Raw genomic sequence first — 23,122 nt, forward strand, 5'->3', positions numbered from 1 at the left:
ATAGTAAGTCTAATATATTCTATATAACTAAGTATAATATATAACTATTGTTAACCATGTGTGATGTGATATATGTGTTTATATATATATATATATATATATATATATATATATATATATATATATATATATGCTAACTATTTAATATTGTTATATACTAACTATTAATAACTTAATATGTTAATTTAACATACTAAATATTGTTATCAAAGCATTATAATTAATATGTAATACTATATATATTATACTATATTTACTATTTACTAATATATATGTAAGATATAAATGAGTTAACGAGTCGAACTAACGAGCCGGGCGAGCGATCCAGTCTAGTTTTAAACTAGTTGAGCTCGTAAGCCCCTATCGAGTTTTGTCAAGCGAGTCGGGTATGTATTACTTACTAATCAAGCGGGTTTCTACAGTAACGATCGAGTTTTTACAGTATCGAGCTCGAGTTCGGATCGGGCTAAACTAAGCGAGTATCGAGTGGATTATCGAACGGACTGGTTTATTTACATCCATAGTTATAAGCATGTGTTAGGTCTTACATTAGTTGTGTATTAGATATGATTTGATTATATAAATGATTACAACAAATTAACTTCAATAGTGACTAATCCTTTTGAGAAGTAAAGCTACATATCATCCCCTTGTCTTCCTTTTGTCCTCCAAAAATTGATGTGGCTCTTAAAATCACCATTGAATTTATGATAAATCATTATTGGATTTTAATTCAATGGTGATTTTAAGAGCCACATCAATTTTGGGGGAACAAAAGGAGGACAAATGGATGATATGTAGCATTACTCCATTTTGAGATCTTATACAGACGTGGCTAGCACATTTCAAGTCATGAAAAATGGTATTAGAGCTAAGTTAGTAACACATGCAATCCGGGACACTATATATATTGCAATATAAGCCCTAATGAGGATTCTAAGTAGGAAGAATTGTTGTGCAAAAAACATTATTCAGTGACAAGTAAGGACTTGGATTTCTGTATAACTTTGACAATTACATATATGAGTTTGGGCTATTTGATAAATAGGTCATTCCGTTCTTATTTCCATCAATCTTTAATGTTATAAGTGTCAATTGTCTACTTTTCCAAGTGCCCACTAAAAACGTGACATGTGCTTCCAGATCCACGTCATCATCTCACATATGCAATTAAGCTAAAGAACAAAAAAAGAAAAAATATATGGTTGAGATGGATAATTGGGAGTGGATATCCACTTCCAATACCAACCCTTCCGCTCTCCAACCTCGCAGAAGGGGACGGTAGGGGTGGATCTCCATTCCTCTATAACTTTACACTCTCAGGCTTCGTTTGGTTCGTAAAATAAGTCATTGGAATAGCTATTCTTTTATTTTGTAGAGACCTAGTCCTTGGAATAGCTATTCAATGGGAATAAATATTCCCTTATGAAAAGGAATAGATAATATTTGAAAAAAAAAAAATTTCTTTAATTTTTCCAAAATAAACTTAAAAAAAATCAAAAAAATCAAAAAAATAAAAAATTCAAAAAATTATAAATTATAAAAAAACAAAGAATTTAGATTAGATCTGTCACCTATAGATCTAAAGTCCAATTATTATTATTTTTTTTATAAGATTGAGTTTTTATTTTTTAAAAAATAAGAAATTATGTGGGTTTTTTTTAGTAATTTTGGGTCAATTCCAATTGTGGTATATATATTATCACCAAACTAAAGAATTTGAATAATTTATTCCATTTCACTCTTCCTCATTCCCAATAATAACTATTCATTTTCCTAATAGAATACTCATTTCACGAAACAAACGAGACCTCAGTTTGTTTAGTTATTGCCTATTGGTGGCTATGGGTGCAAAAGATATTTGGGGGGGGGGGGGGGGGAGTTCCTCCTCATTTCACACATCAAGTGTAACGTCCAGCTCATTAGGGTTAAAGTTTGCCAACACAATGGCTCAAAACATTATAAGCTTTATTAGAGCAATTAACTAAATGAATGTGGTAATAAATGCATGAAAAAAAAATGACATCAAATTTAAAACTTCATTGAATGCGGAAATGCTTGATCAAAATTTCTAAAATAATATTATAATGATAATAAAGTTCCATAATTATAAAAATTCTCCTCATTTCGCAACTTCACCTACTTAAAATAAGGGGTTTCAATGTTTCATGGCAATACTCTCTATGGATTTCCTACCCCCACATTCCAGGCTTCTTATTCCTTACTCATAACCTTAAAACAAAACATGAAAAAAGAATGAGTGAAAAAGGCTTAGTAAGAAAAATTCTCAACCATAAAATGGTTGAGTTAAATTTATTTTCTTTGAAATAGTTTCCTTAAAACACTTTCTTCTTTTAAATCGCATGAAATCATATTTTAATTTATTTTCTTTTAAAATCATTTTTTTCCCCTGTAAAACTAAGTTGAAGTACATTTTTCTATTTAGAACATCTAAATATTTACTTATAACTAACATTCTCATAGTAGGGCCCACGTACATTGTTATGCCCCTTGTATTAGAGTTGCATGGTCCTCGTGACCGCATACGTGTTGACACGCAAATTTACCAAGGTGCACTCAGTAAGAGGTGTACAAGTGATTATAGTTATTATCTCTTAACCGCAACCGGTGAGTATGTGGTTATTGACGACAGATTATTAACCGCTAACTGCTTTTCAAATAATTAGCCTTTTGAGCCTTTCTTATTATTATTATTATTGTTGTTGTAGTTGTTTTTGGCCTATTTTATACTGTTTTGGGCATTTTTTAATGTTTTCAAACATTAAAATTCATGGACTTAGAATAGCTATTATTACTACCAAAAATCTTTTCGTTTTTCAGGTTTTCTGTGTAGTAATCATCCTGCTTGTACATCCCTAACACTCAGCGTGGCTACACAACATAATCCAAAGATGAAATTCACATATACATAAGGCACTAAAAACAATAAATGAAATAACCTTATAATGAGTAAGGAATTTAACTTACCTCTTACCTCCAACTAAAAATGTCCCTTATCAGCTAGCTACCTGAACAAATATTAAGACATATTAATAAACTTATGCTAACCTAGTTAGGATAGACCAACCGACCCCTTTTGGACTAACTTCTTATTAAAGACAAGTGTTTTTTCTTTTTCAAAGATATATACGCGATAAACTTATTTTACCGAGATTTTAACCATTTATCATTTTTATTTGCTTCAAAGTGTCATTTTCTTTATGAAACACCTTTGTTGTATTTCTATCGAAAAATGTCTTAAAGAACAGCTTTGGCCATCGGTTATTAAATTTTTTTACTCTTTTTTGGTTCTATCCAGAATGGTCAATTTGGTCTATTCCAACTAAATTTCATACTTTTGAACCTAAACATAAAAATAAAAGGTTTTTTTTTTTTTTTTTTAACTAATTTGTCCGTACTTACAAAACCCACTATCATAAACAGAATAATATTCTCTCTATTTGAAATGAAATGAATACTTTTTATTTTATGGTTCAACTTTAAATTATAATCATAAAATAGATAATATATATTTCATTAAATAAAATGGAGAATCCTATTCCATCGTGAACAATAGGTTAGGCCTGCTCTTTTATTGATAATGGATCAACTAAAACATTTGTGACCATTTTAACATGTTCTTAAAATAGATCCAATAATGGTCAAAGATCCAATAAAAAAGATACCCTGTTTATTCTCCTGGGACGTCAGCCTAACACTCTATGCAACTCCATAGCCATTATTATCAGTTTTATTTTTTTATTTTTTTTATTTAAATTTTTCTATATTTATCATAAAAAATGTTGACCAAAAACCATTTGGAGTACTACCGCTATTGAACCAAGATCCGGTGCCATACACTTCATTCAGACCGTTCATTTGTATTAAAAGGTACAATATTTAACCAAAACTCTAATTAACGAGTAATGCTTTACATCACCCTATTATTTTCATTATTTCCAAAAATTTATTTGACGTAGTTCTTCAAACGACCAAAAAAAAAAAAAAAAAATGCAAATTCCCATGCACTAAATGCATGTGACACTATTTGAGGTAACAAATGATTGAAAGTGACCATATATCAATTGGTTAGACAATCACATCGGCAAAGAAAAAGAAACCCACCATTTTTCCCCCATCCAAAATTCATGTTCCTATCGAATGATAGAACATAGGGGAGATATGGGGTCGATAGCCTAAACGAAAGGAGGCAGAGGCACCAAACATTCAAACCTCAGACATAGGATGCGTACGTATGGCACCGTCCATAGACACACACACACGTTGAAGTTTCTATGCTCCGCTGATTGCTGCCACCCCCCCCACCGACTTTTTCGTTTTGCTTTTAGAAAGGCAAAAAACAAAAACATAAAACAAAAGCAGACACGCAGATGAGAGATATTGACTATCATCGTCAAAAAAAATCAAAAACCCATAATGCACACGTTGAAAGAGAAGGTGTCGGAGAGGCTGTCCCGCCTCTTCGCTGATTCCCCCAACTCAACGCCCTCCTCTCCTCCCTCACCGCAGGTAAATTTTTGGTTTTTTTTTTTTTTTTGTTATGGTACATGAATGGTTGAGCTTCATTGTAATCTTTGTTCTTGGAAAAACTTAGATCTGGTTGAATTTGAGAAGTGTGATTCTTTAGGTTGAGTCTGAATGTGGTTGGATTTGCAATTGAATGCTGGTGATCTCATGTGAAGAAGGATAATTTGATTTTGTCAGCCATTGTTAGCTACATATCAAATAAATAAATAAATAATAATAATAATAATAAAAAAATCTACCTTGTTAATTATCAAGATTACTGCAGAAAAAAGAAAGACCCAGGTGGGTAATTTTTGTTTTTTGACTATAGATTGGTTGCTGGCAAAAAATATTTTATGGAAAGAAAAAAAAAAAAAAACTTTGTGGTTTTTCATGTATTGTAATTTACATTTCAAGACTGGTTTTTAGAGTTCTAATGGATGTTCTTGGACTATATATTGGTTGCTGACAAATATTTAAGGAAAAAAAGAAAGACAGACATGAATTTTATAACCAAAGCCAAAGTTTTCAGCCAACTGAGCCTTTTACAGTTATATGGATTAGTCAAAAAAAAAAGTTGATTTTTTTCATTTGTTAGGAGACAGTACTTGAAAAAAGCATCTTCATCCCTTTTTTAACTGTTCATACATTTTGGGAGCGGAGGTAGCTGATTTTCTCTCATTTTCCATTTCAATTGTGCATGCGAATTTTACTTTCATGATGACACGAGGTTTTTAAATGTGTAGGCCAGGCCACATTCAAAACAGGGGAAATCTTTGTCTTCGTATTTTTCCTACATTATCCCTTCAGCTGGATTTGATGGATCCAGATCGAACAATCATCAACATGATCTCAAACCGATTCAAGCACTCCCTGTTAGACATAGCAATGTGAACTTCAAAGCTCTAGATGAATCTTTGGATAACTATGTAGACTGTAGTCCAGTATGTGAGAAGAAGGTAACTCCGAGTAATCAAGAAAATGATGAACAACCAACTTCTGGAAGAAGCACTAGTGGGTCTGAAATGTTTGAAGAAGCAACACACAGTCCACAGAAACCTTTACCCTATCTGATGGATGAGTCGGTTTTTATATCCACGTACTTGTATGACTTCTTGCTGTCATCCCTTCCTAATATTGTAAAGGGGTGCCAATGGGTCTTGTTGTACAGGTTAGTTTTTTGTTTTTGTTTTTTATAAGTAATCGAAATATCATTAAAAGTGTAAGGTGCCCCTAGGTTCACATGAAGTATACAAGAGAAATCACCTAACTAGTAGAGGCAAAAAGAACAAGAAAATCATGATAACTAATCACCAATGGATAAACAAAAGTAGCTGTCTAAAGATACAATGTGTTGAAAAAGAAAGACTTAAGCTCCTCCATAAGTTTATATACTTTGCACTAAAAGCAGTTTTTGTGTTCTTGTATTTGGGTCTTGATTCAATATTGGTTCTTTCAAATGAAGGGCAGTACGGTGAAACATGGTATATCACTGCGTACGCTTATTCGCAAGAGTGCTGACCTTTCTGGCCCATGTTTGCTGGTATGTTGAAGTCTATTTTCCAATGAGACCTCTTAAGTGGTGATACTAGTATGAGATTCACCAGTTTTCATGGCATTCACTCCTTTTTCAATAACGAGAGCTAATGTTAATCATATTATACTCCTAGATTGTTGGTGATAGACAAGGTTCTGTGTTTGGTGGGCTGCTGGAATGTCCCTTGAAGCCTACAGCAAAGAGAAAATATCAAGTAAGTTAACTATCTTTTAACTTTATTGATATTTTAGTCTTAGTTGGATGTCTTCTTGATGAAGTGACTATCTCTTTGCTCTTTCACATGTCTGGTCTGTCTCTCTATCTTTTTCCCTTTCAATATTTGAAGCATGATTTTGTATTTCTTTCTTCTTTGGTGACAGGGAACAAACCAAACATTTGTATTTACGACCATATATGGTGAGCCGAGACTATTTAGACCAACTGGTAAGGACCTTGATTTAATCACGTGTGTAATGCTTGCTTTTCCTGGGAAGACATAGGAATCAATTTCAAATCAAAGAAAGATGTTACAATGCATGAGAAGCCTTTAATGGGCTTTATTATGCCTAAACTGATATCATGTCAAACTTGTGTATGTAGGAGCCAATCGATATTATTACTTGTGTTTGAATGACTTACTAGCATTTGGCGGCGGCGGTAACTTTGCTTTGTGCTTGGATGGAGATCTGTAAGTTGCTCCTTTCAATGTTCTGTTGTGAATTTCACATGACTTGTTTGATAGATGCAGTAATACTTAATGTTTCTCTTCTCGTGGTTGTGAACTCTTTTCCAAAAGGTTAAGTGGAACCAGTGGACCTTGCGAAACATTTGGGAGTTTATGCTTGGCTCATAACCAAGAGTTTGAGTTAAAGAATGTTGAGGTAATGTAAGCTTTTTGACCAGATCTTGTCCATTGATGACATTCAGTGGCTGGATCACATTTTGCTATTGCTTGTCCGTGTGAGGAATCTCTATTTTTTTGGCTTGTATTCTACTGAAACATACTTTTGAGTAATCATCTATTGATACTATTGTGAGTTAAGAAGATTGAAGGGTTGGCTGCTGCCGTCCACCTTAACCCACCTAATGCTCACTTATCTTTCTTCACCCACCGACCTGCTTCAATCCAGGAAACGCTCTAATGCCGTCTCCATGTCATATATTATACACAAAAACTAACCTCTTGTGATGGCTGGTGTGCATTAGCTAGAACATGAATTTAGGATCCCTAAAAGTCAGTAACGTTATGGTGATCCAGAGAACTATAGGGTACTGAGGGTGATCAATTAAGATGAAAGACAACTTAAGTGGACTACTAGTACATCAACAGAAATTTGCTAAAATGCTGGGTAACTCCAGTAAAATGAATTTACTTTCTCAAAGCATGTGGAATATCATTTAGATGAAAGAAATAGAAAAACAATATCAATGTTAGGTTTTTTTTTATTGTTGGTTCCTTTTACAAGCAGCCATGTTCTCAACTGCAATTTCAACTTTGCTCTTTGTTTTAATTTATATCTAATGATCTTTTAATGTTAAGTCTTGTCTTTATGCAGCTATGGGGTTTTACACATGCATCGCATTACCTTGCCTAAGAAGAGGCTCTCAGATGCTTTGTTATTTATCCTTGTTGATCTATTGTGATCCTATTCTTTATTCATTTACGTTGCCTTCCTTTCAGATCTAGGAGGGCTATGATTATATATGGGATGATGAATTTCCATTTGATTAATTAATAGATTTCGAATTTTTGTTGAAAATTGCTTTCTATAAATTTGGTATTTCGATCAGGCATGCTTGCTTTTCAGTGGTTAGATGGTTGATAACATATACCAGAACCAAACTTATTTTGCAGAGCTTTTAGTGCTGTAGAAGTTCTAGGTCCAAACGAACTTTTGAACATCCAAGGTTATCTTTAGAGTGTAATTGGAGATGATGCAATTGTAGTAAATGCATGTCTGAACATTTGAACTGTCTAATCCACTCAGATTCATTTTATATTGTAAACACTTTCCTATTCCATCCATGTTTGTTGTTCCAATCAAATTGTTAAAAATGGTTAAATCCTCCATTTCAGAAATGGTTATTTTAGAAAATATTTTTAACAAAATTATTTTTCAGAAAAATGTTTTCAACTGAAAACATTTTTCCGGCATTTAATTCATACAGAAAATCAGCAACGAGTGACGCCAACGACCTCCGGTGGAGACTCACTGAGTTAAAAGAAGTTCAAACTCGAAAAATTGTTTAATAATTTTACAACTATTTTACGAAAGTTAAAGAAAGTTTTCTTAGTAGACTGAAAATCATGGTTAAAAATCAGTCTTACTAAACACAAAAAAATAAGAAAAACATTTTCTAAAAAATATTTACAAGCAAACAGACCCTTAATAGCAAGTAGATATTGTTCACTGCTTTATTACAAAACTTCATCAGCTGTAATAAGTTATTTATTGATTTTTTTTTTTTTTTTTAACCACTGAAGAAAATTGAATATAAGTGTTGACTCCTATAGTAGCTTGCTGTACATGTTCTTTGTAGTAGAGCTGCCCCGTACATGAACCCTGGCAGTAATTTTGACTTGGCCCTGCTTCCTTCCTGGATGTATGTGACTGTCAACATATTAATGTGGCAAACAAGAGAAAATGGTGTGCCTTGGACATCAATAGCGCTGTGCAGTGATATCAAAGGTTGGCCTCCTTTATAATTAACAAGCTGTCTACTTTTACTGAAACTAAGAAAGATCGATACACAATTTTCATACACACTAGTGACTACCGTGACTGTGAATTGCATACATGCTAAGAGCAGGTTAACAAGCCCATCTAAATTGCTTAACCAAGCTTTGTCAGTACAACGAATTACACCAAAAGAGTGATCTCTGATAGTTTTGAAACAAGAAGAAGAAGAGGAAAAAAAATGCCACGTCAGCCAGCCACATTCGATCATACAAAAGGATATAAGGTGAAGAACTTCGACCAACTGAAAAAGCTATTCTCGAAGGGCAAAATCTCGTTACGAAAATTTGAAATAGTAATGATACATGAGATCCGGCATGTGCTTAGAATTATGATTGTTTCCAGCTCAGTTGACACTGCACCTCACAACAATGATGCATAATATGCTCAGTGATGGAGAGGAATCTGGGAATAGCGCCTACACCATATAATTAAAGAATCTAACCATTCACTTCTTCAGTCAATAAATACAAGTAGCACTACAGCAGCAGCAACCTAGTCCCACTTGCGTGCTCTATGATTCTAATGGACCATCCTCACCGGGCAAACCGAAAATACGAAGGTTTCTGTCCATTGATCCTACTGCCACATATTTTGCATCCGTACCAAATTTTGCACAAGTTGCTTTACCTGAAGTCACAGCAGAATATATTAAACATCAAGGATTAACCCATAAAAACCCACTAATAATAATAAAAAAATAGCAACAAATGTAGAGGAACCTGTGCCAGACAAATCAGGAAAAGTTTTGATACAACTCCATTCTGATTTAACATTTGCAACTTGGTAAACTCTGCACAAGTAAAAGCCCCAAATTAGTTTCCATGTCTGCAAAAGTTATAGAAACAAAAGCCCAAAACAACATCCAGCTCTGAAAGAAGGTTTGGGTTTTAGCACTTGGCCAGCAATTTTAGCGGTTGCAAAGAAAAGGTGGTGCGAAGATTGTTAATGGGTCAATGTTATTAAGCTAGCATATACAAGATTGTAAGAATCTTAAACATGAATGTCAGATTTCTCATATGAACTTGTTAACTATTTCGCTAGTTTAGGATAATTTTCTGAAAATACCGACAAATGGGCCCAACTACCCTTCTGATGTCAAGATTGTGTCGTGATAAATGGAGCAATGGACCTTTTTCAATGTGGTATTGCTAATCATTTTCTCTTCCAACCAAAAGAAGAAAAGCGGAAAGGAAGGGGGAAATTATTTTAAACAATGACAGTTCGTAGACACGACCTAAAGCATGCATCAAAATAGCTAAAACATTGGATTTGAACTTCAACGTTCTCAATAAGTCGAAATCTTAAACAAACATCATGGTTGAAGGGTTCTTGAACACCCACCTTGTATCCGACCCAGCAATTGCAAGGTAACATCCACTATTATCAAACTCCACTGCAAGCAGAAAAGGAGCTTCCATTACTATATACATTTCATTTATTCAAGACTTGTATAATATAAGTTATCATACAAGTAAATTTGCTTTACTTATATATATATATAAATAAAAGAATAAAAAATAAAAGACTTGTATTATATAAAGTATACGGGAAGAAAACAGACAATAGTGATTTGACGCTAACTTAGCTTTCCTACATACAATTATTAAAAGGTTTGTATTACAATATACATTTATTCAAGACTTGTATTAATGGTACAATAGTACTCAATGTACCATAAGTACCATTAAGTCAAGGATCCTGGACAAGACACTAATAAATAACATCAGAAAGATCAATAACATCAGTAATAAATAAATAACTCTCCACTTCATCACTAATAAATATCACAAAGGCACAGAACAAAACAGACAAGAAACAGTAGCAATAGATCAATAACATCAGAAAGAAAATAGAAAATGAGAATATATGAAAGAGAAACAAGGAAGAAGCCCAAAAAGGAAAGCTTCCAAGTTGATAGAACCATCAATTTCAGGGATGGAAATATTTGTATTACATACCAGAGTTTGTCGGGGTATCTGAATCATACGGGGAAAATGTCCGGAAGTTCCTCAATTTGCGTAAATCCCAAAGCTTAACACCATCATGAGCAGCAGTCTGACCGTTTCAGATATGAAAATCAAAACATGGTATGTTTAATCCTCTATCCACTAGGCATATTTCATTATCAGAATACTTACTGCAAGGAAATAGCCATTTTCAGAGAAAGATATGGAAGTTACAGCCCCAACATGTCCATCAAATCTTGCAACATTTGCCTGTAAACCAATCAAAGAGAGTTTAATCAGAAAAAAGAATTGAAGACATGGAGGTAGAAAGCTACACAATAAGCTCACTCTACCTGACTTTTCACATCCCAAATTTTAACCACAGCCTCTGAAGTGCCTGTTCCAAGGATTAGACCATCAGGATGAAATGCCGCAGAAGTATAGCCATTAGAATCTGCAGCATCCACAACCTGCAGAACTAAAAGAACGTTAAATAGACTCACCAGCAAGTATGGAACAAGAGGGATACAAACACTAATGTTTACAAGGTACTTTAAGGTTGTTGAAAGCATTTAAAACTCCTTTTTTTATATCTTCTGCAACCCCTAACAATTTATACAAAAGCTCAACGGCTTATGATGCGCGTTGGTGTGGGTGTGTGTGTATTCATTTTATTGATCAAGTCAACGTAATGGGCTGTCAACTTTTAGATACATATCATTCCTGCTATTTGCAGTTTTTGAGGTACTAGATAAAAGTGTCTGTGTCTCTGAGAGGAGAGAGAGGGAGTGGAACCTGTGTTAGACATAATCCAGAGGAAAGTTCGTAAAAGCACCATGTGCTATCAAGAGAAGCAGTCACAAAGTAGTTATTCGTAGCATGGACAGTAATTGCTTGCACCTGAGAAAAATAAAAGGCACATCATTGTTGAATCACATAAGGATACGAATCATAACAGAATAGTAATCAACAAGAAATAAATCTGAGATTTTCAATAGTTCCAAAAAGAAAACTAAGCCATAGCATGCCATTGTTCTAAAGTTACGAACACCTCTTGTCGAGGCATTTTTGTCAATGGAATTAATGATTTCATTGCATATGAAAGCAAGAATGACTTTGATCACCATGTCTCAATACCTCATCTCCTTTATTAACTGAAATCTTATGCAACATTTTTAACAAAAAAAGGGGGGAGAAAAAATGCCTCATTGCCTTCATTGACATGAACACAAAGAACATGACTAGAGTAGTGCAATTAGCATGGGGAAAGACAAGTTATACAGCATTAATAGACTCAATTGTGAACTCTCTGAATTGTAGCATGTCCGTATATACAGTAATGCCCATATACAGAGGTCTCGTATCCAGTGACACAAATATAAAAGAATAGATTGGGTAGTCAAAACTTTAAGGAAACTAAGGAATCAGACGAATTCAGACAAGAATGGAATGAGAACATTTGTACTTCTAATTCACAAAGGACAAAGTAAAACATGAAGCATTGGGAGGCACATTAGACACAACATGGAAATTGGTTATGGAAAATGATCAAGAGAGTCGAAAACTTATTTACCTCAGCAGTATGATCCTTCAAAATGTGTCTACAGTTATAGTTCCCATCATCAGACTCTTGCCACAAGCGAACAGTCTACAGCAAAAAAAAAAAATTAAGTACATAAGACAAAAACAAAATAAGTACAAACAGACTGTTAAAGAGCAATTCTTGAACACACTCATGGGTCATGGCATAGTAAATCAAAACAGAGCAGGATGCACCATAGTTTTCTTATATGGAAGATGTAAGAAAGACTTTAGGGATTGAAATTTTATTCACTATAGTCCTCAAAACACAGAAACTTGTACATCTCAGAAGCATCTTCATCTCATTTAGTATTTGGTAATCAGAATGTCTATATCTAATCATAATAAACAGAGCGTGCAAGCTGCAGAGGAAATGCATACTTAGGGGAAAAAAAAAGTTTAAATGAAAACGTTTACAAACCATGCAGAATCATCACAAATTACAAAATGCAATCAAGCAAAACACCTCCTAATTCTTCTGCAAAGTCACCAGTTAAAAAGATGATCTGGATATTTTACTTTTTTACCAAAGCTATTCAATGCCACTTCTAGAAACATTCAAATCTAAAAGGGAAACGGCAAGGCAAGCACACACTAAACCTTCACTTGCAACTTTCCATATCAGTACCTTATAATTTCCTCTTAGTAGTGTCCAGGTCAATATCTGCAATTCAGCCTCTCTACATACAAGAAAGCATGTCTAGAAGAAGAGTTCTTCTGAATCACAATTTTCGATGCTCAAGTTACATTAGAACCCTTCCGAATAACACATGCATGCCTTCCTGAATAGGTCTGCTACCTTGTAGACTTCCCATTATCTACTGGACCTAGCCAAGATTTTCACGCTTAGAAATCTTGGTTATCAATTGAGGCCCCAAAGGCAGCTTGACTGGCAACAGTAAACAAATCAGCCCAACCGATAGTTGTTTTACCTACCCATTATAATTAGATTGTTTTTAAATTAACTGTTTTAAAATCTTGATGTTTTTTGAAAAGTAATAAGCCAATCTCATTAAAAGTGTGAGGCACCCCTTAGTACACTGGGAATATACAAAAGGAAACGTCTAGCTAGAGAAACGAGTAAGAAAATCAAAAAAGCTAATAGATAAGGGGAACACATAAGCCGTAGTCCAAAGATACAAAGTGTAATAAAATGATGATAAAAGCTCCTCAGAGGTCTTCTCCATGTCCTCAAAGCTCCGGTTATTTCTTTCCTTCCATAAGCACCAAAAAAGGTGAGCGGACGGCTGTAGCACTCCTCGACCGGCCCGAAGACGACAAACAAGCAAGCAGATAGATAACCCATCGTGGCATAACCCAAGACAACCTAGAGCAACTGAAAATAAAATCCTGATATTATGTAATTGTTTGAGATGATCCTAGCTATCTCTGACCTCAAATCGGCCAAAAAAAAAAATTGATTAGCATCTCTGACCTCAAATCAGTCAAAATACAACTTGATCAATAACGTTGTGCTGTAACAAAAGTCACTTCACCAGATCTTAGAAAATAACCAACATTAATCCCAATGTTAAATTTCTGATCCACCCATGGTTTGTAGTAACAGTAAAGTCCTCTGGCTTCTGAAACAGGCATGAAAAATTGATAATATTCACAGTATCAAAGTGTTTTGCCCTTACAAAATCCCATGTCATAACAGTTTATGAACACCTTATATATCCAAGTTCTCTTTTGATTCCTTTTTATTATTTTTCCCCCTTTTAGGAGTGGAGCTCCATTGACCTTATAACCCATGAGCAAAGTGGAGAATGTTTTTCCTTCTTTTTCGAGGGAGGAAGGAGGGATTTGGGGCTAATACGAGGGAGTCGAACGTATTGATAGACATTCTTTTACGCTATCTTTGGTAGGATGGATGGAAGTATGAGGGATGGAGAACATTGGAGAGGGGAGAAGGGGATTCCATCTCCCTCATGTTGTTGGGTAGAAGAGAAGGAAAAGAGAAAGGAGAAATTAAGGTAAGATTACCATTATGCCCCAACTTAAATGGTTTCAAGTGAGGACAAAACTGACATTTCACACTTAATTAAAGGGTCAGCTCCCCTTCCTCCAATCCGCAGTTTGACCTGTCCAAGACAGGCTTGCCTCCCCTTCTCAACAACTCTCTATTTCTCTCTCTGACCAAACGGAGGGATTTTATCTCCCCCTCTAATTCCTCCTAAGCATCTCCATCCTTCCCCAATCCCTCCAAACAAACAGAGTATATATTGTCCAAATCCAACTTTCTGTTAAAAATACCTGTACCCTCTCAATTAGCAAAATTACTCTTATGGTCATGTAAAAATAAAAATCCAAGAAAATACACAAATAAAAATTAATATTAAAAAACAAAAAAGCAATGCATGTCAATAGTAATGATTCATAATTATGAAATCTTATTCCCAAAAAACTGACCGTTTACCTTATCTGCTGAGCCAGTTAAGAATAAATCGCCCCGAGCAACAAATTTTAGACTTGTGACCTATGAAACATACAATGTCTAATCAGCCAATGGATTGAAATGTCAATACAACTGCAGCAATTGAATGATAGAAATAAAAGTTAAACCTTTTTGGAATGACCACTGAGCGTAGATAAGATCTGTCCTGATGGTCGATCAAAAAGTACAGCGTTTGTGTCAAGCCCTCCCGTTGCAATTATGTCCTAGAAAGTGATAGAATATTCTTTTATCAGTGGCAGAATAATATTTGAGTCAATTTCAGCACCATCTAGAATGCAAATAATGGTTAGAGCACCAAAAGAATGTTGAAAGAGAGAATATCACAGAACTTAAAACAAAAAGACCCAACCAAATGCACAAGAAGATAGTTCAGAACTCCACTCAAGCTCCAAGTACCCACTGAAAACATAATATTGCCAGCAATCGTACAGATGCACCCATGAAGCAAACTCTTATTAAACTAAAGACTTTGGAATAAATTGTTAAAATAAGAAAGACAATAAGGCAAGCTAGTGACGAAGCTCAAATGTCCATAGGGAGATCCTCCATGCACCTCTATTTTTTATTTTTTTAAATAATTAATTGATGTATCATTAAATGCGTAAAGTGCCTTAGGTACATCAAAAGTATAAAAGAGAAAACACGAAGCTAGAAGAAGAAAAGAGAACAAGAAAATCATGATAACTAATCACCAAATGAGAAACAAAAGTAGCTTTCCAAAGAAATAGAGTTTTGAAGAAAAAAGACTTAAAAGTCTATTCATGGTCCTCAAAAACTTCTGTCACTTTTTTCTGTCTTTTCCCTCCATAGACACCACAAAAGACACAAGGCACCATCTTCCACATAGCAGCACTCGGAGTGCTGCCGGCAGTCCACCAATAAGCATACAAGTCGACTACTCATCTAGGCATAACCCAATACAACCCAAATCGACAGAAGAAAACATTCCACAAGGCACTGGCGACCTCACAATGGAGTAGAAGACAGTCCACGGAACTCCCCATTCTTTTTACACATACAACACCTATCAACAACAATGATATGTCGTTTCTTAAGATTGTCCATGACTTTCCTAAGGCCGCCGACCAAGCAAAAAAGGCTACCCTCAAGGAACCGTAGTCCGCCAAACACTCTTTCAAGAGAAAAGGAAACCACCATTACAACCCAAGACACTAGAATGATCTTACATTGAACATTCCTATATTAGAGGGACCCACCAAAGCTTATCTTCACCTACCCATCTCACTCTAACAAAGTACAACATCTTGAAGAACGAGGCAAATACATTCGCCTCCCAATCATGAGCCTCTAATTATAAGAGCTTAGTAGCCCCACTGGTATTGTATGACATAGCTGTGCATAATTCCCCCAAAATATAAGCTTGAAAGAAGTTGTAGTTAATTGAGCAAAGCACATACACCTTATCGTTTATACATCAAAACAATATACTGAACTTACACTACAAAGAATGCACCAAATCGAGTTGTCATTGAGCGTATCTGATGATGTGCACTCACCAGAGGCAGTAACCAACCTGATTGAGCCAAGCTTTTCACCAGGACATGATTATTGTACTGAGATGTTCAATGGCTTAAGTTGGCTCTTGGCCTGTGATGAGAAAGCCTCAAGCCATGTGGTTCAAACCAAATGGAATAGCACAAAATTTATCCTGAGCTTGGAAAGCCCCCTATGACACTACTAGCACTTGCAATTTTCCACCAACCAAAACATGAGAAATCATAAACAGGTCAATTGAATGACCTTTGACCATCTCACTTATCAAAAAAAAATGACCTTTGACCATCTCATTTTCCCCGTTCCTTGAATGAATTGTATCGTTATAGTCCTTGTAAGTTGATGGTGGTAGTCCAAAAGGATTTTAATCATGAAGATCTTTAGCAAATAGCTTATTTGGACAGGAGATTCCAAAGCCACGTTAAAGCTTATGCAAAAATAATACAACTTCAAAAAAATAACATTTACAAAATAGGCATGCATGCGTTAATGGCAATTTTTACCACATCCCAAATACGACAATAAAAACCCAAACTCTTGCTCATCTCTTTAAAACTTACAATAATCTTGTCTAAATTTTTTAGAGTAAATTATCTTGTCTAACATAAGAGGTTATCTTTTGATTGGTATTTTGTACAAGAAAACCTTCCCCCGAGTCCAAACATTAAGAAAACCATAATGATGAGCATCACAATAATGACTGATTCTTAAGCTGAAGAGGGTTCTAAATCTGAGAAGCCATTATTTCTATCGATGTCAATAGTTGGTGTCAGTCCATAACTTCAGCACTTACGACAAGAAAGAATGCAATATCAGAAAGGGGAAAAGAATTGTAAGGGTCTTGTAAGCACAAAATTGATTAAGGTGGTGTCAAAAAGCATGCACAACTTCTAACATATAATTTGGTTGTGTAAGTAATTGTCTGATAGTGCCAGCTCACCACAGTAGGGCAATTTTCCTCACAAAAATCTGTATCTTAGGGTCACAATGAATATCGACCCTTAAAACATAAGAACTTCAAAATAACGCATAATTTTGTGTTGAGTTTTGTACAAGAATTAATGAGCAAATAAATGGCCAGAAAAAAAAAAGATTTAAGGAATTTTAAGTCGTGAGCGCAAATATCTAACGCCATATCGTCTAAAGCCAGTTTCTAGGCAATAATTTGGAATCAACCAAATGACATTTTTTTCTTCTCAGTTCCAATCTTTTGCATCTTTCAACATTTGTTTTCTGGTTGCAGATTTGGCAACATGACCATATTTGACATTAGTAAGACAGAAATGCACCACAAGTACATAAAAGGGAACACATGCACTGAAATAGAAGCAGAAGACCAAAGCAACCATCAGTCAAAGCACTTGCCACGACATTCATGCTGCAACTCAGCACCAGCACCTAGGCAATGCATGTTGGACTACTTATTCCTAAGAACTGCTCATATAACAGAAGTTGATAAGCTATGCATGAAAAAATAATCAGATATTAGTGAATGCAGTACCTTGTCATAATGGATATCAAGAGATACAATGCCAGGTTTGCTTGTTTTGTGAAGGGGGTGACTAGAAATCTGAGTATATCTCTCAAGATCATCAAGAGTAGCCACTGTTGGAGGTATCTGAAAGGAAACAAAATGGGGAGGGGATTTCAATTAATTATTAATTCACAAACATATGCCGAAAGAACAACTCTACATTAATATGTTTCCTCATGGATATTACAGAAAATGAAACCAAATATGTTAAGTCAAAGTTCCAAAAATGGAGGGGGGAAGGGAAGGGAAGAAATAGGAAGGTCTTTTCCCTTTGGGTATTTGGTACGTTTGAAGGGATTCAAGAAAAGGTAAATGATTTGTGGGGCCCATAATTATTAAACATTTAAAAAACACTCTTCCTCCGCCCTTCCTTCCACCTCCTCCAAAATTGGGAGGAAGCACAATGGTGGGCCCAAAGGGAAAGAGAACAATTCCCATCCTTTCCCTTCCCTCCCTTTCCACCCAACCAAAGGAAATGTTCTAACTATCCATCCATCCTTTCCCCTCACCATTCTCATTTCCCTCCCCTTTCCCCCTTATCAACAGAATTTAAAGGAATCAAAAGAAAGGTTCGAGAAAGGATATCCTCTTCACAAATCAGTTAGCACTGAAATCAAAACAATCTGTCATACTATATCATACAACCAATACCTGCCGCTTTTTCCGCTGCTGTGAGAGAGATGCATTACAATCAGTTAGCTCAGCAATAATGCCAGCAGATATTCCAGGACGTATTCTCTTTCCACCGGGGCCCAACTCCTCATCCTCAGCAGCTATAACGACATTAACAGAACTCCAATGAGCTATGTGTTAAATTAATACAAAAAGAAAACCAACAAAGAAGCACGTAAAGGAACTATCTACCTCTTTTCCCATTGCTAAGTGCAGGAGCATTTGCTGTAACTGCTGCTGATCCAGGCATGGGTATCTGCCTTTCGGCCTGAGCAAGTAATGATCTTGCTTCATCCCTTTCTTTTTTAAGTCTTGCAATCACACGGCAAGCAGCATCATGCTGCCCATATATGACAGATTGAACCAACCATATTTTAGATGAATTGAATTGACAGATGCATGTTCGGATATATAATTTACAGGCAAAACAAGAAAAGAATAGAAGGATAAGAAATGAAGCATCAATCAGTAAATTTTAAAAGGTAACAGGGAATATGCAAGATAAAGAACCAAGCATGAGAGACTCGGGATTTTTTTCTTATACACAAGTAATCAAAATTCATTGAAAAGCAACTAACTAGAAAAAAGATAAAGAAAATCATGAAAACTGGAAACTGGAAACTTAAAGACAAACATAGGCAGCAGTCCAATAGTAAAGGGTTTTGAAGAATAAGGCCTTTAGCTCCACTACCGTCCTCTCAAATTGTCAAAACTATGATCATTCTTTTCTCTCCAGATACACCACATTAAAGAAGACGGCATCATCTTTTTTTTTTATATAAGAAAATTTAGTCTTATTCAAAGCGTAAGGCGCCCCTAAGTACACTGGAAGTATACAAAATGAAACACCTAACTAGGAAGAGAAAAACGAATAAGGAAATCGACAAAACTAACCGACAATGAGGACAAAAAAGCCACCGTCCAAAGATACAGAGTATTTTTTTTTTTTAGATAAGTAATAAATTTTATAAAAAAAGCCTACGGCGCCCCTACGTATACAGGAACCAAAGATACAAAGTATGAAAACACGAAACTAAATTATCCTCCATGGGAGTTTCCAAATCCTCGAAACACCTAAGATTTATTTTCTTAGAAACACACCAAAAAATGCAAATTAGCACCATCGTCCAAATCCCTGCACTCCTCGGCCTTCCAGAATTCCATTAACAGGCAAACAAGTCGATAACTCTTCTAGGCATTACCCAAGACAAACCAAATCAATTAAAAAGAGTATTCCACAGAGCGGAAGCCACATCGCAATGAAGAAGAAGGTAGTCCATTGATTCCTCATTTCTCTTGCATAAGCAAGATATGTAAACTATGATAACATGCCTCTTCTTGAGATTATCCACAGTCAGGATCTTGCCTAGGGCAGCCAACCACGCAAAAAAAGCCGCCCTCGAAGGAGCCCAAGTCCGACACACTCTTCCAAGGGAAGCGACTACCTTCAAAGCAAGCCAAAAGGAGCAAGAAGGAATTGACCTTGAATAGACCTTTCTTGGAAGAGACCCACCAAAGCCTATCCTACTCACAATGGCTGTGTGCAACACCTGGGAGAATGAAGCAAAGACATCCACTTCCCAATCATGCGCCTCTCTAACAAAGTTCACGTTCCAATAAGTAGAACCGCCCAAAATCTCCATATTATCCACAACTGAGGCATCCTTCGCACTAGCAATACCAAAGAGAACAAAAAACGCTTCCTTCAAAACCATATCCCAGCACCACAGATCATGCTAAAATTGTCCTAACCCCATCCCCCACCTCAAATCTAGCGAAGTTTCTTTAAAAGCACAAGACGAGGTCATCTTTCACACTGCTACACTTTGAAAACTACCAAACTTCCCTCTCCAACATGCAAAGAGATCCACCACTCGTCAAGGCATGACCCACTTTAACCCAAGAAGACCGAAAATAGAACTCCATAAGGCACTAGCAATCTCACGATGGAATAAAAGGTAATCTACAGTTTCTCCAATCTTCTTGTACATACAACGTTAATCTACCACTATAAGATGCCGCTTCATTATGTTATCCATAGTGAAGATCTTCCCAAAAGCAATCGACCAAGCGAAGAAAGCTACTTCCCTGAAGTTAACTTTTTGGGGAAAAATTAATAAAGATAGCTTCAAAAGTACTGCATACGGATTTTAGGCACATTATGAACAAAGTATACAAACGTTTAAGACAACAGTAAACGAAAACCAGCAATATAAAATAAAAATAAAAATAAAAAACATTATGTACTTCATTTGACATTAAAATATTCTACCAGATCAAAAAATAATGCAAGAACTATAGTGGTCATATAATCTAGTCACTAATACCTGGTACAGAGCATGACTTAGCTCTTGCCTTGCTGTATGTAGTTGTTGTTCCAATGCAAAATTGGATAGCATCAAACCATCCCATTCCTATAAGCACGGAAAGAAGGAAAACATACCTTATGATCGAAAACCAAAGACAAAATCAATTACTATAACAACGAAATCATTCCCTATATAAACAGAATCGAAGTTCAAAACATAAGCCACTATAATAATCAAAACATTACTAGAAAGCTCATTAAAATCAAGCCAAGTTGATACCATCAACTAGGATTCGAAATGTTTGTCACAAATATAGTTCTGGAGGGGGTGACGGAAGCACGTCAACATCATGGCGGTGGTGATACTGGTCACAATAATGTAAGGGGTAGTGATGTCATGGTGATAGCCATAAAGTGGTGGGGTCAGCGGTTGCCACAAAGGTCACAATGTAAGTGATGGCAGCAACAACAAAGTTAAAAAATTAAAATTAAAATTAAAAAAATTAAAAAAAAAATGAGGAAAAATGCAGAGAGGTCTGCTGCATATAAAGCTATATAGAGAAGTTACACAATAACGATTGGAAAAATGTGGTTATAGACCGAAGTCCCATACATTCTGAAACATTCCAAGCATGCCAGGGATGCTCGCAGCCTGTAGAGGTCTGGGCTTCACTATCTGCAAGGCAAGCCACCAAGAATGCATCAGTACAGAACAAAAGAAATAAACAGCAATGGCTTTAACTAACTCAGCTGGTAGAATCTCCTAGTCATTGTACAAGAGAACTACAAACATACTATAACGTTAAAAGCAGAAAATATACAAATGTTACTAATCATACCTTGCCTGTCTTGATAGGAACAATATCATCCAGTGTCAGCAGTTCCCCCGTAATGGGGCATTTTCCAAAATCCTATCCAAATAACAAACAAAAATGAATTTTTTCCATCATATACACCACTGGAATTGGATAGAAAGATGAATGAAGCAATGAAAAATATAAATAAACAATTGAGAAAACATAAACCAAGACTTTTCGCTGCAATTTGATTTTTCGCTGCAACAATCAAATTGCAGGAAAAAAATTAACTACTTAAATAATGAAAAAGATAAAACAGCCATCTGTTCAATCGGTAAGGAATATACAAAGAAGTGAAGAAAATTTCGAAGTAAAGGTATTAATTTTCTGAAGAGCACGAAGAAAGGGAAAAGAGGAAAATGGTGCCAATTCATCTTATCCATGTTGTTTTCACGACAGCATGAAAACATTCCAACGTGTTGCATTAGGCTCATTATGAAACAGTAGATTTGGTTTGTTATTACACAGAAAACAGGGGGAAAAAAAAATTACTGCATATTTCTCTATTTGATCAAGTATGAACCCCTCCAAACCTCACAATTTTGGGGTGAACTTTTTTCATGGCCACAGGATAAATTCTTAATGACCTCTCTCAGTAAGCATATAAAAATCCAAAACCCCAGCTTGCAGTCCAAAACCAAAAAGAGGGAAAAATGCAGCATTTAATCTTTTTTGTATCGAAATTTTAGTCTCCAAATGGACAAAACAATAATCAAAACCAATTAACCTAGTGCTAAAAAAGCAGATTAATTTAATTTGGAAAATGGAATTTATTACCAAGGTTCCAATACAATTACGAATTTCTATGCCAAGCCCTTGTCGGCTGCTAAGTATAAGCCAACACTCAGCAGCTAAGAAAACCTATATTAGACGCAGATTTTATTTTCCTCGGTACCAAATTTTCTCCTCTTTTTTCTCTTTTTGCTTTCTAATTCCCAAATCAACTTCACTTCTGGAATTCTTCTAAGCAAGCAAACAGCAAATAACGAAAAGGCACAAAGAAACCCTAGAAAGAAGCAATTAAAGCAAAACAAAACCTACCGAGATGTGCCTCTCAATTAAGCGCTTCTCGTAGAGCAGCCCAGATTTCTTGGAGACCACCGGCTCTTCCGGCACCTCGCCGGAGACTGTACGGCCAAAGCAGAAACAACAGAGAACAGAGATCAGATAAGAATAACAGAAATGCCACTGAATAACAGTAAAAGAGCGAGCTACACAGAGAGAGAGAGAGAGAGAGAGAGAGAGTTACTTGAGCAGTTCATTGTTGGCTGGGAGAGCTAGGGTTTCGCTTCGAGCTTGTGCTGCCTGTACTTTTGAGAAGGAGTAGACAGATGATAGAAAGCGACTCAAGCGAGCGAGCGAGAAAGAGGGAATGCGCGAGACAAGAGGTGGTTTTTGTACTAGGGTCCAGGTATGCCAAACAAAACCCAACGAAGAAACTGCGAC

At 35.6% G+C, this 23,122-nt stretch overlaps 2 protein-coding genes across 2 annotated transcripts; one reads left to right on the plus strand and one right to left on the minus strand.

Annotated features, from left to right (window-relative positions):
- The first annotated feature begins 4,154 nt into the window (after positions 1–4,154).
- Positions 4,155–7,824, plus strand: LOC133858546 (uncharacterized). The gene is made up of 8 exons (XM_062294025.1): positions 4,155–4,530; positions 5,274–5,698; positions 5,998–6,070; positions 6,198–6,278; positions 6,445–6,508; positions 6,665–6,752; positions 6,861–6,945; positions 7,621–7,824. Exons 1-8 carry the CDS (start codon positions 4,438–4,440, stop codon positions 7,657–7,659), a joined length of 948 nt encoding a protein of 315 aa, XP_062150009.1. The 5' UTR covers positions 4,155–4,437; the 3' UTR covers positions 7,660–7,824.
- Positions 7,825–8,925: 1,101 nt separating this feature from the next.
- LOC133873319 (pre-mRNA-processing factor 19) lies at positions 8,926–23,086 on the minus strand. The gene is made up of 18 exons (XM_062311041.1): positions 22,926–23,086; positions 22,718–22,803; positions 21,659–21,730; positions 21,433–21,495; positions 20,839–20,925; positions 18,704–18,851; positions 18,491–18,612; positions 17,807–17,923; positions 14,898–14,993; positions 14,752–14,811; positions 12,325–12,399; positions 11,547–11,651; positions 11,105–11,221; positions 10,944–11,021; positions 10,764–10,860; positions 10,147–10,198; positions 9,525–9,595; positions 8,926–9,432 (listed from the first exon to the last, which is right to left on the minus strand). The coding sequence occupies exons 1-18, from the start codon at positions 22,936–22,938 to the stop codon at positions 9,317–9,319; spliced, it is 1,575 nt and encodes a 524-aa protein (XP_062167025.1). The 5' UTR covers positions 22,939–23,086; the 3' UTR covers positions 8,926–9,316.
- Between the last annotated feature and the right edge of the window lie 36 nt (positions 23,087–23,122).

This window comes from Alnus glutinosa, chromosome 1 (assembly GCF_958979055.1).
Source record: "Alnus glutinosa chromosome 1, dhAlnGlut1.1, whole genome shotgun sequence".
Taxonomy (NCBI): Eukaryota; Viridiplantae; Streptophyta; class Magnoliopsida; order Fagales; family Betulaceae; genus Alnus; species Alnus glutinosa.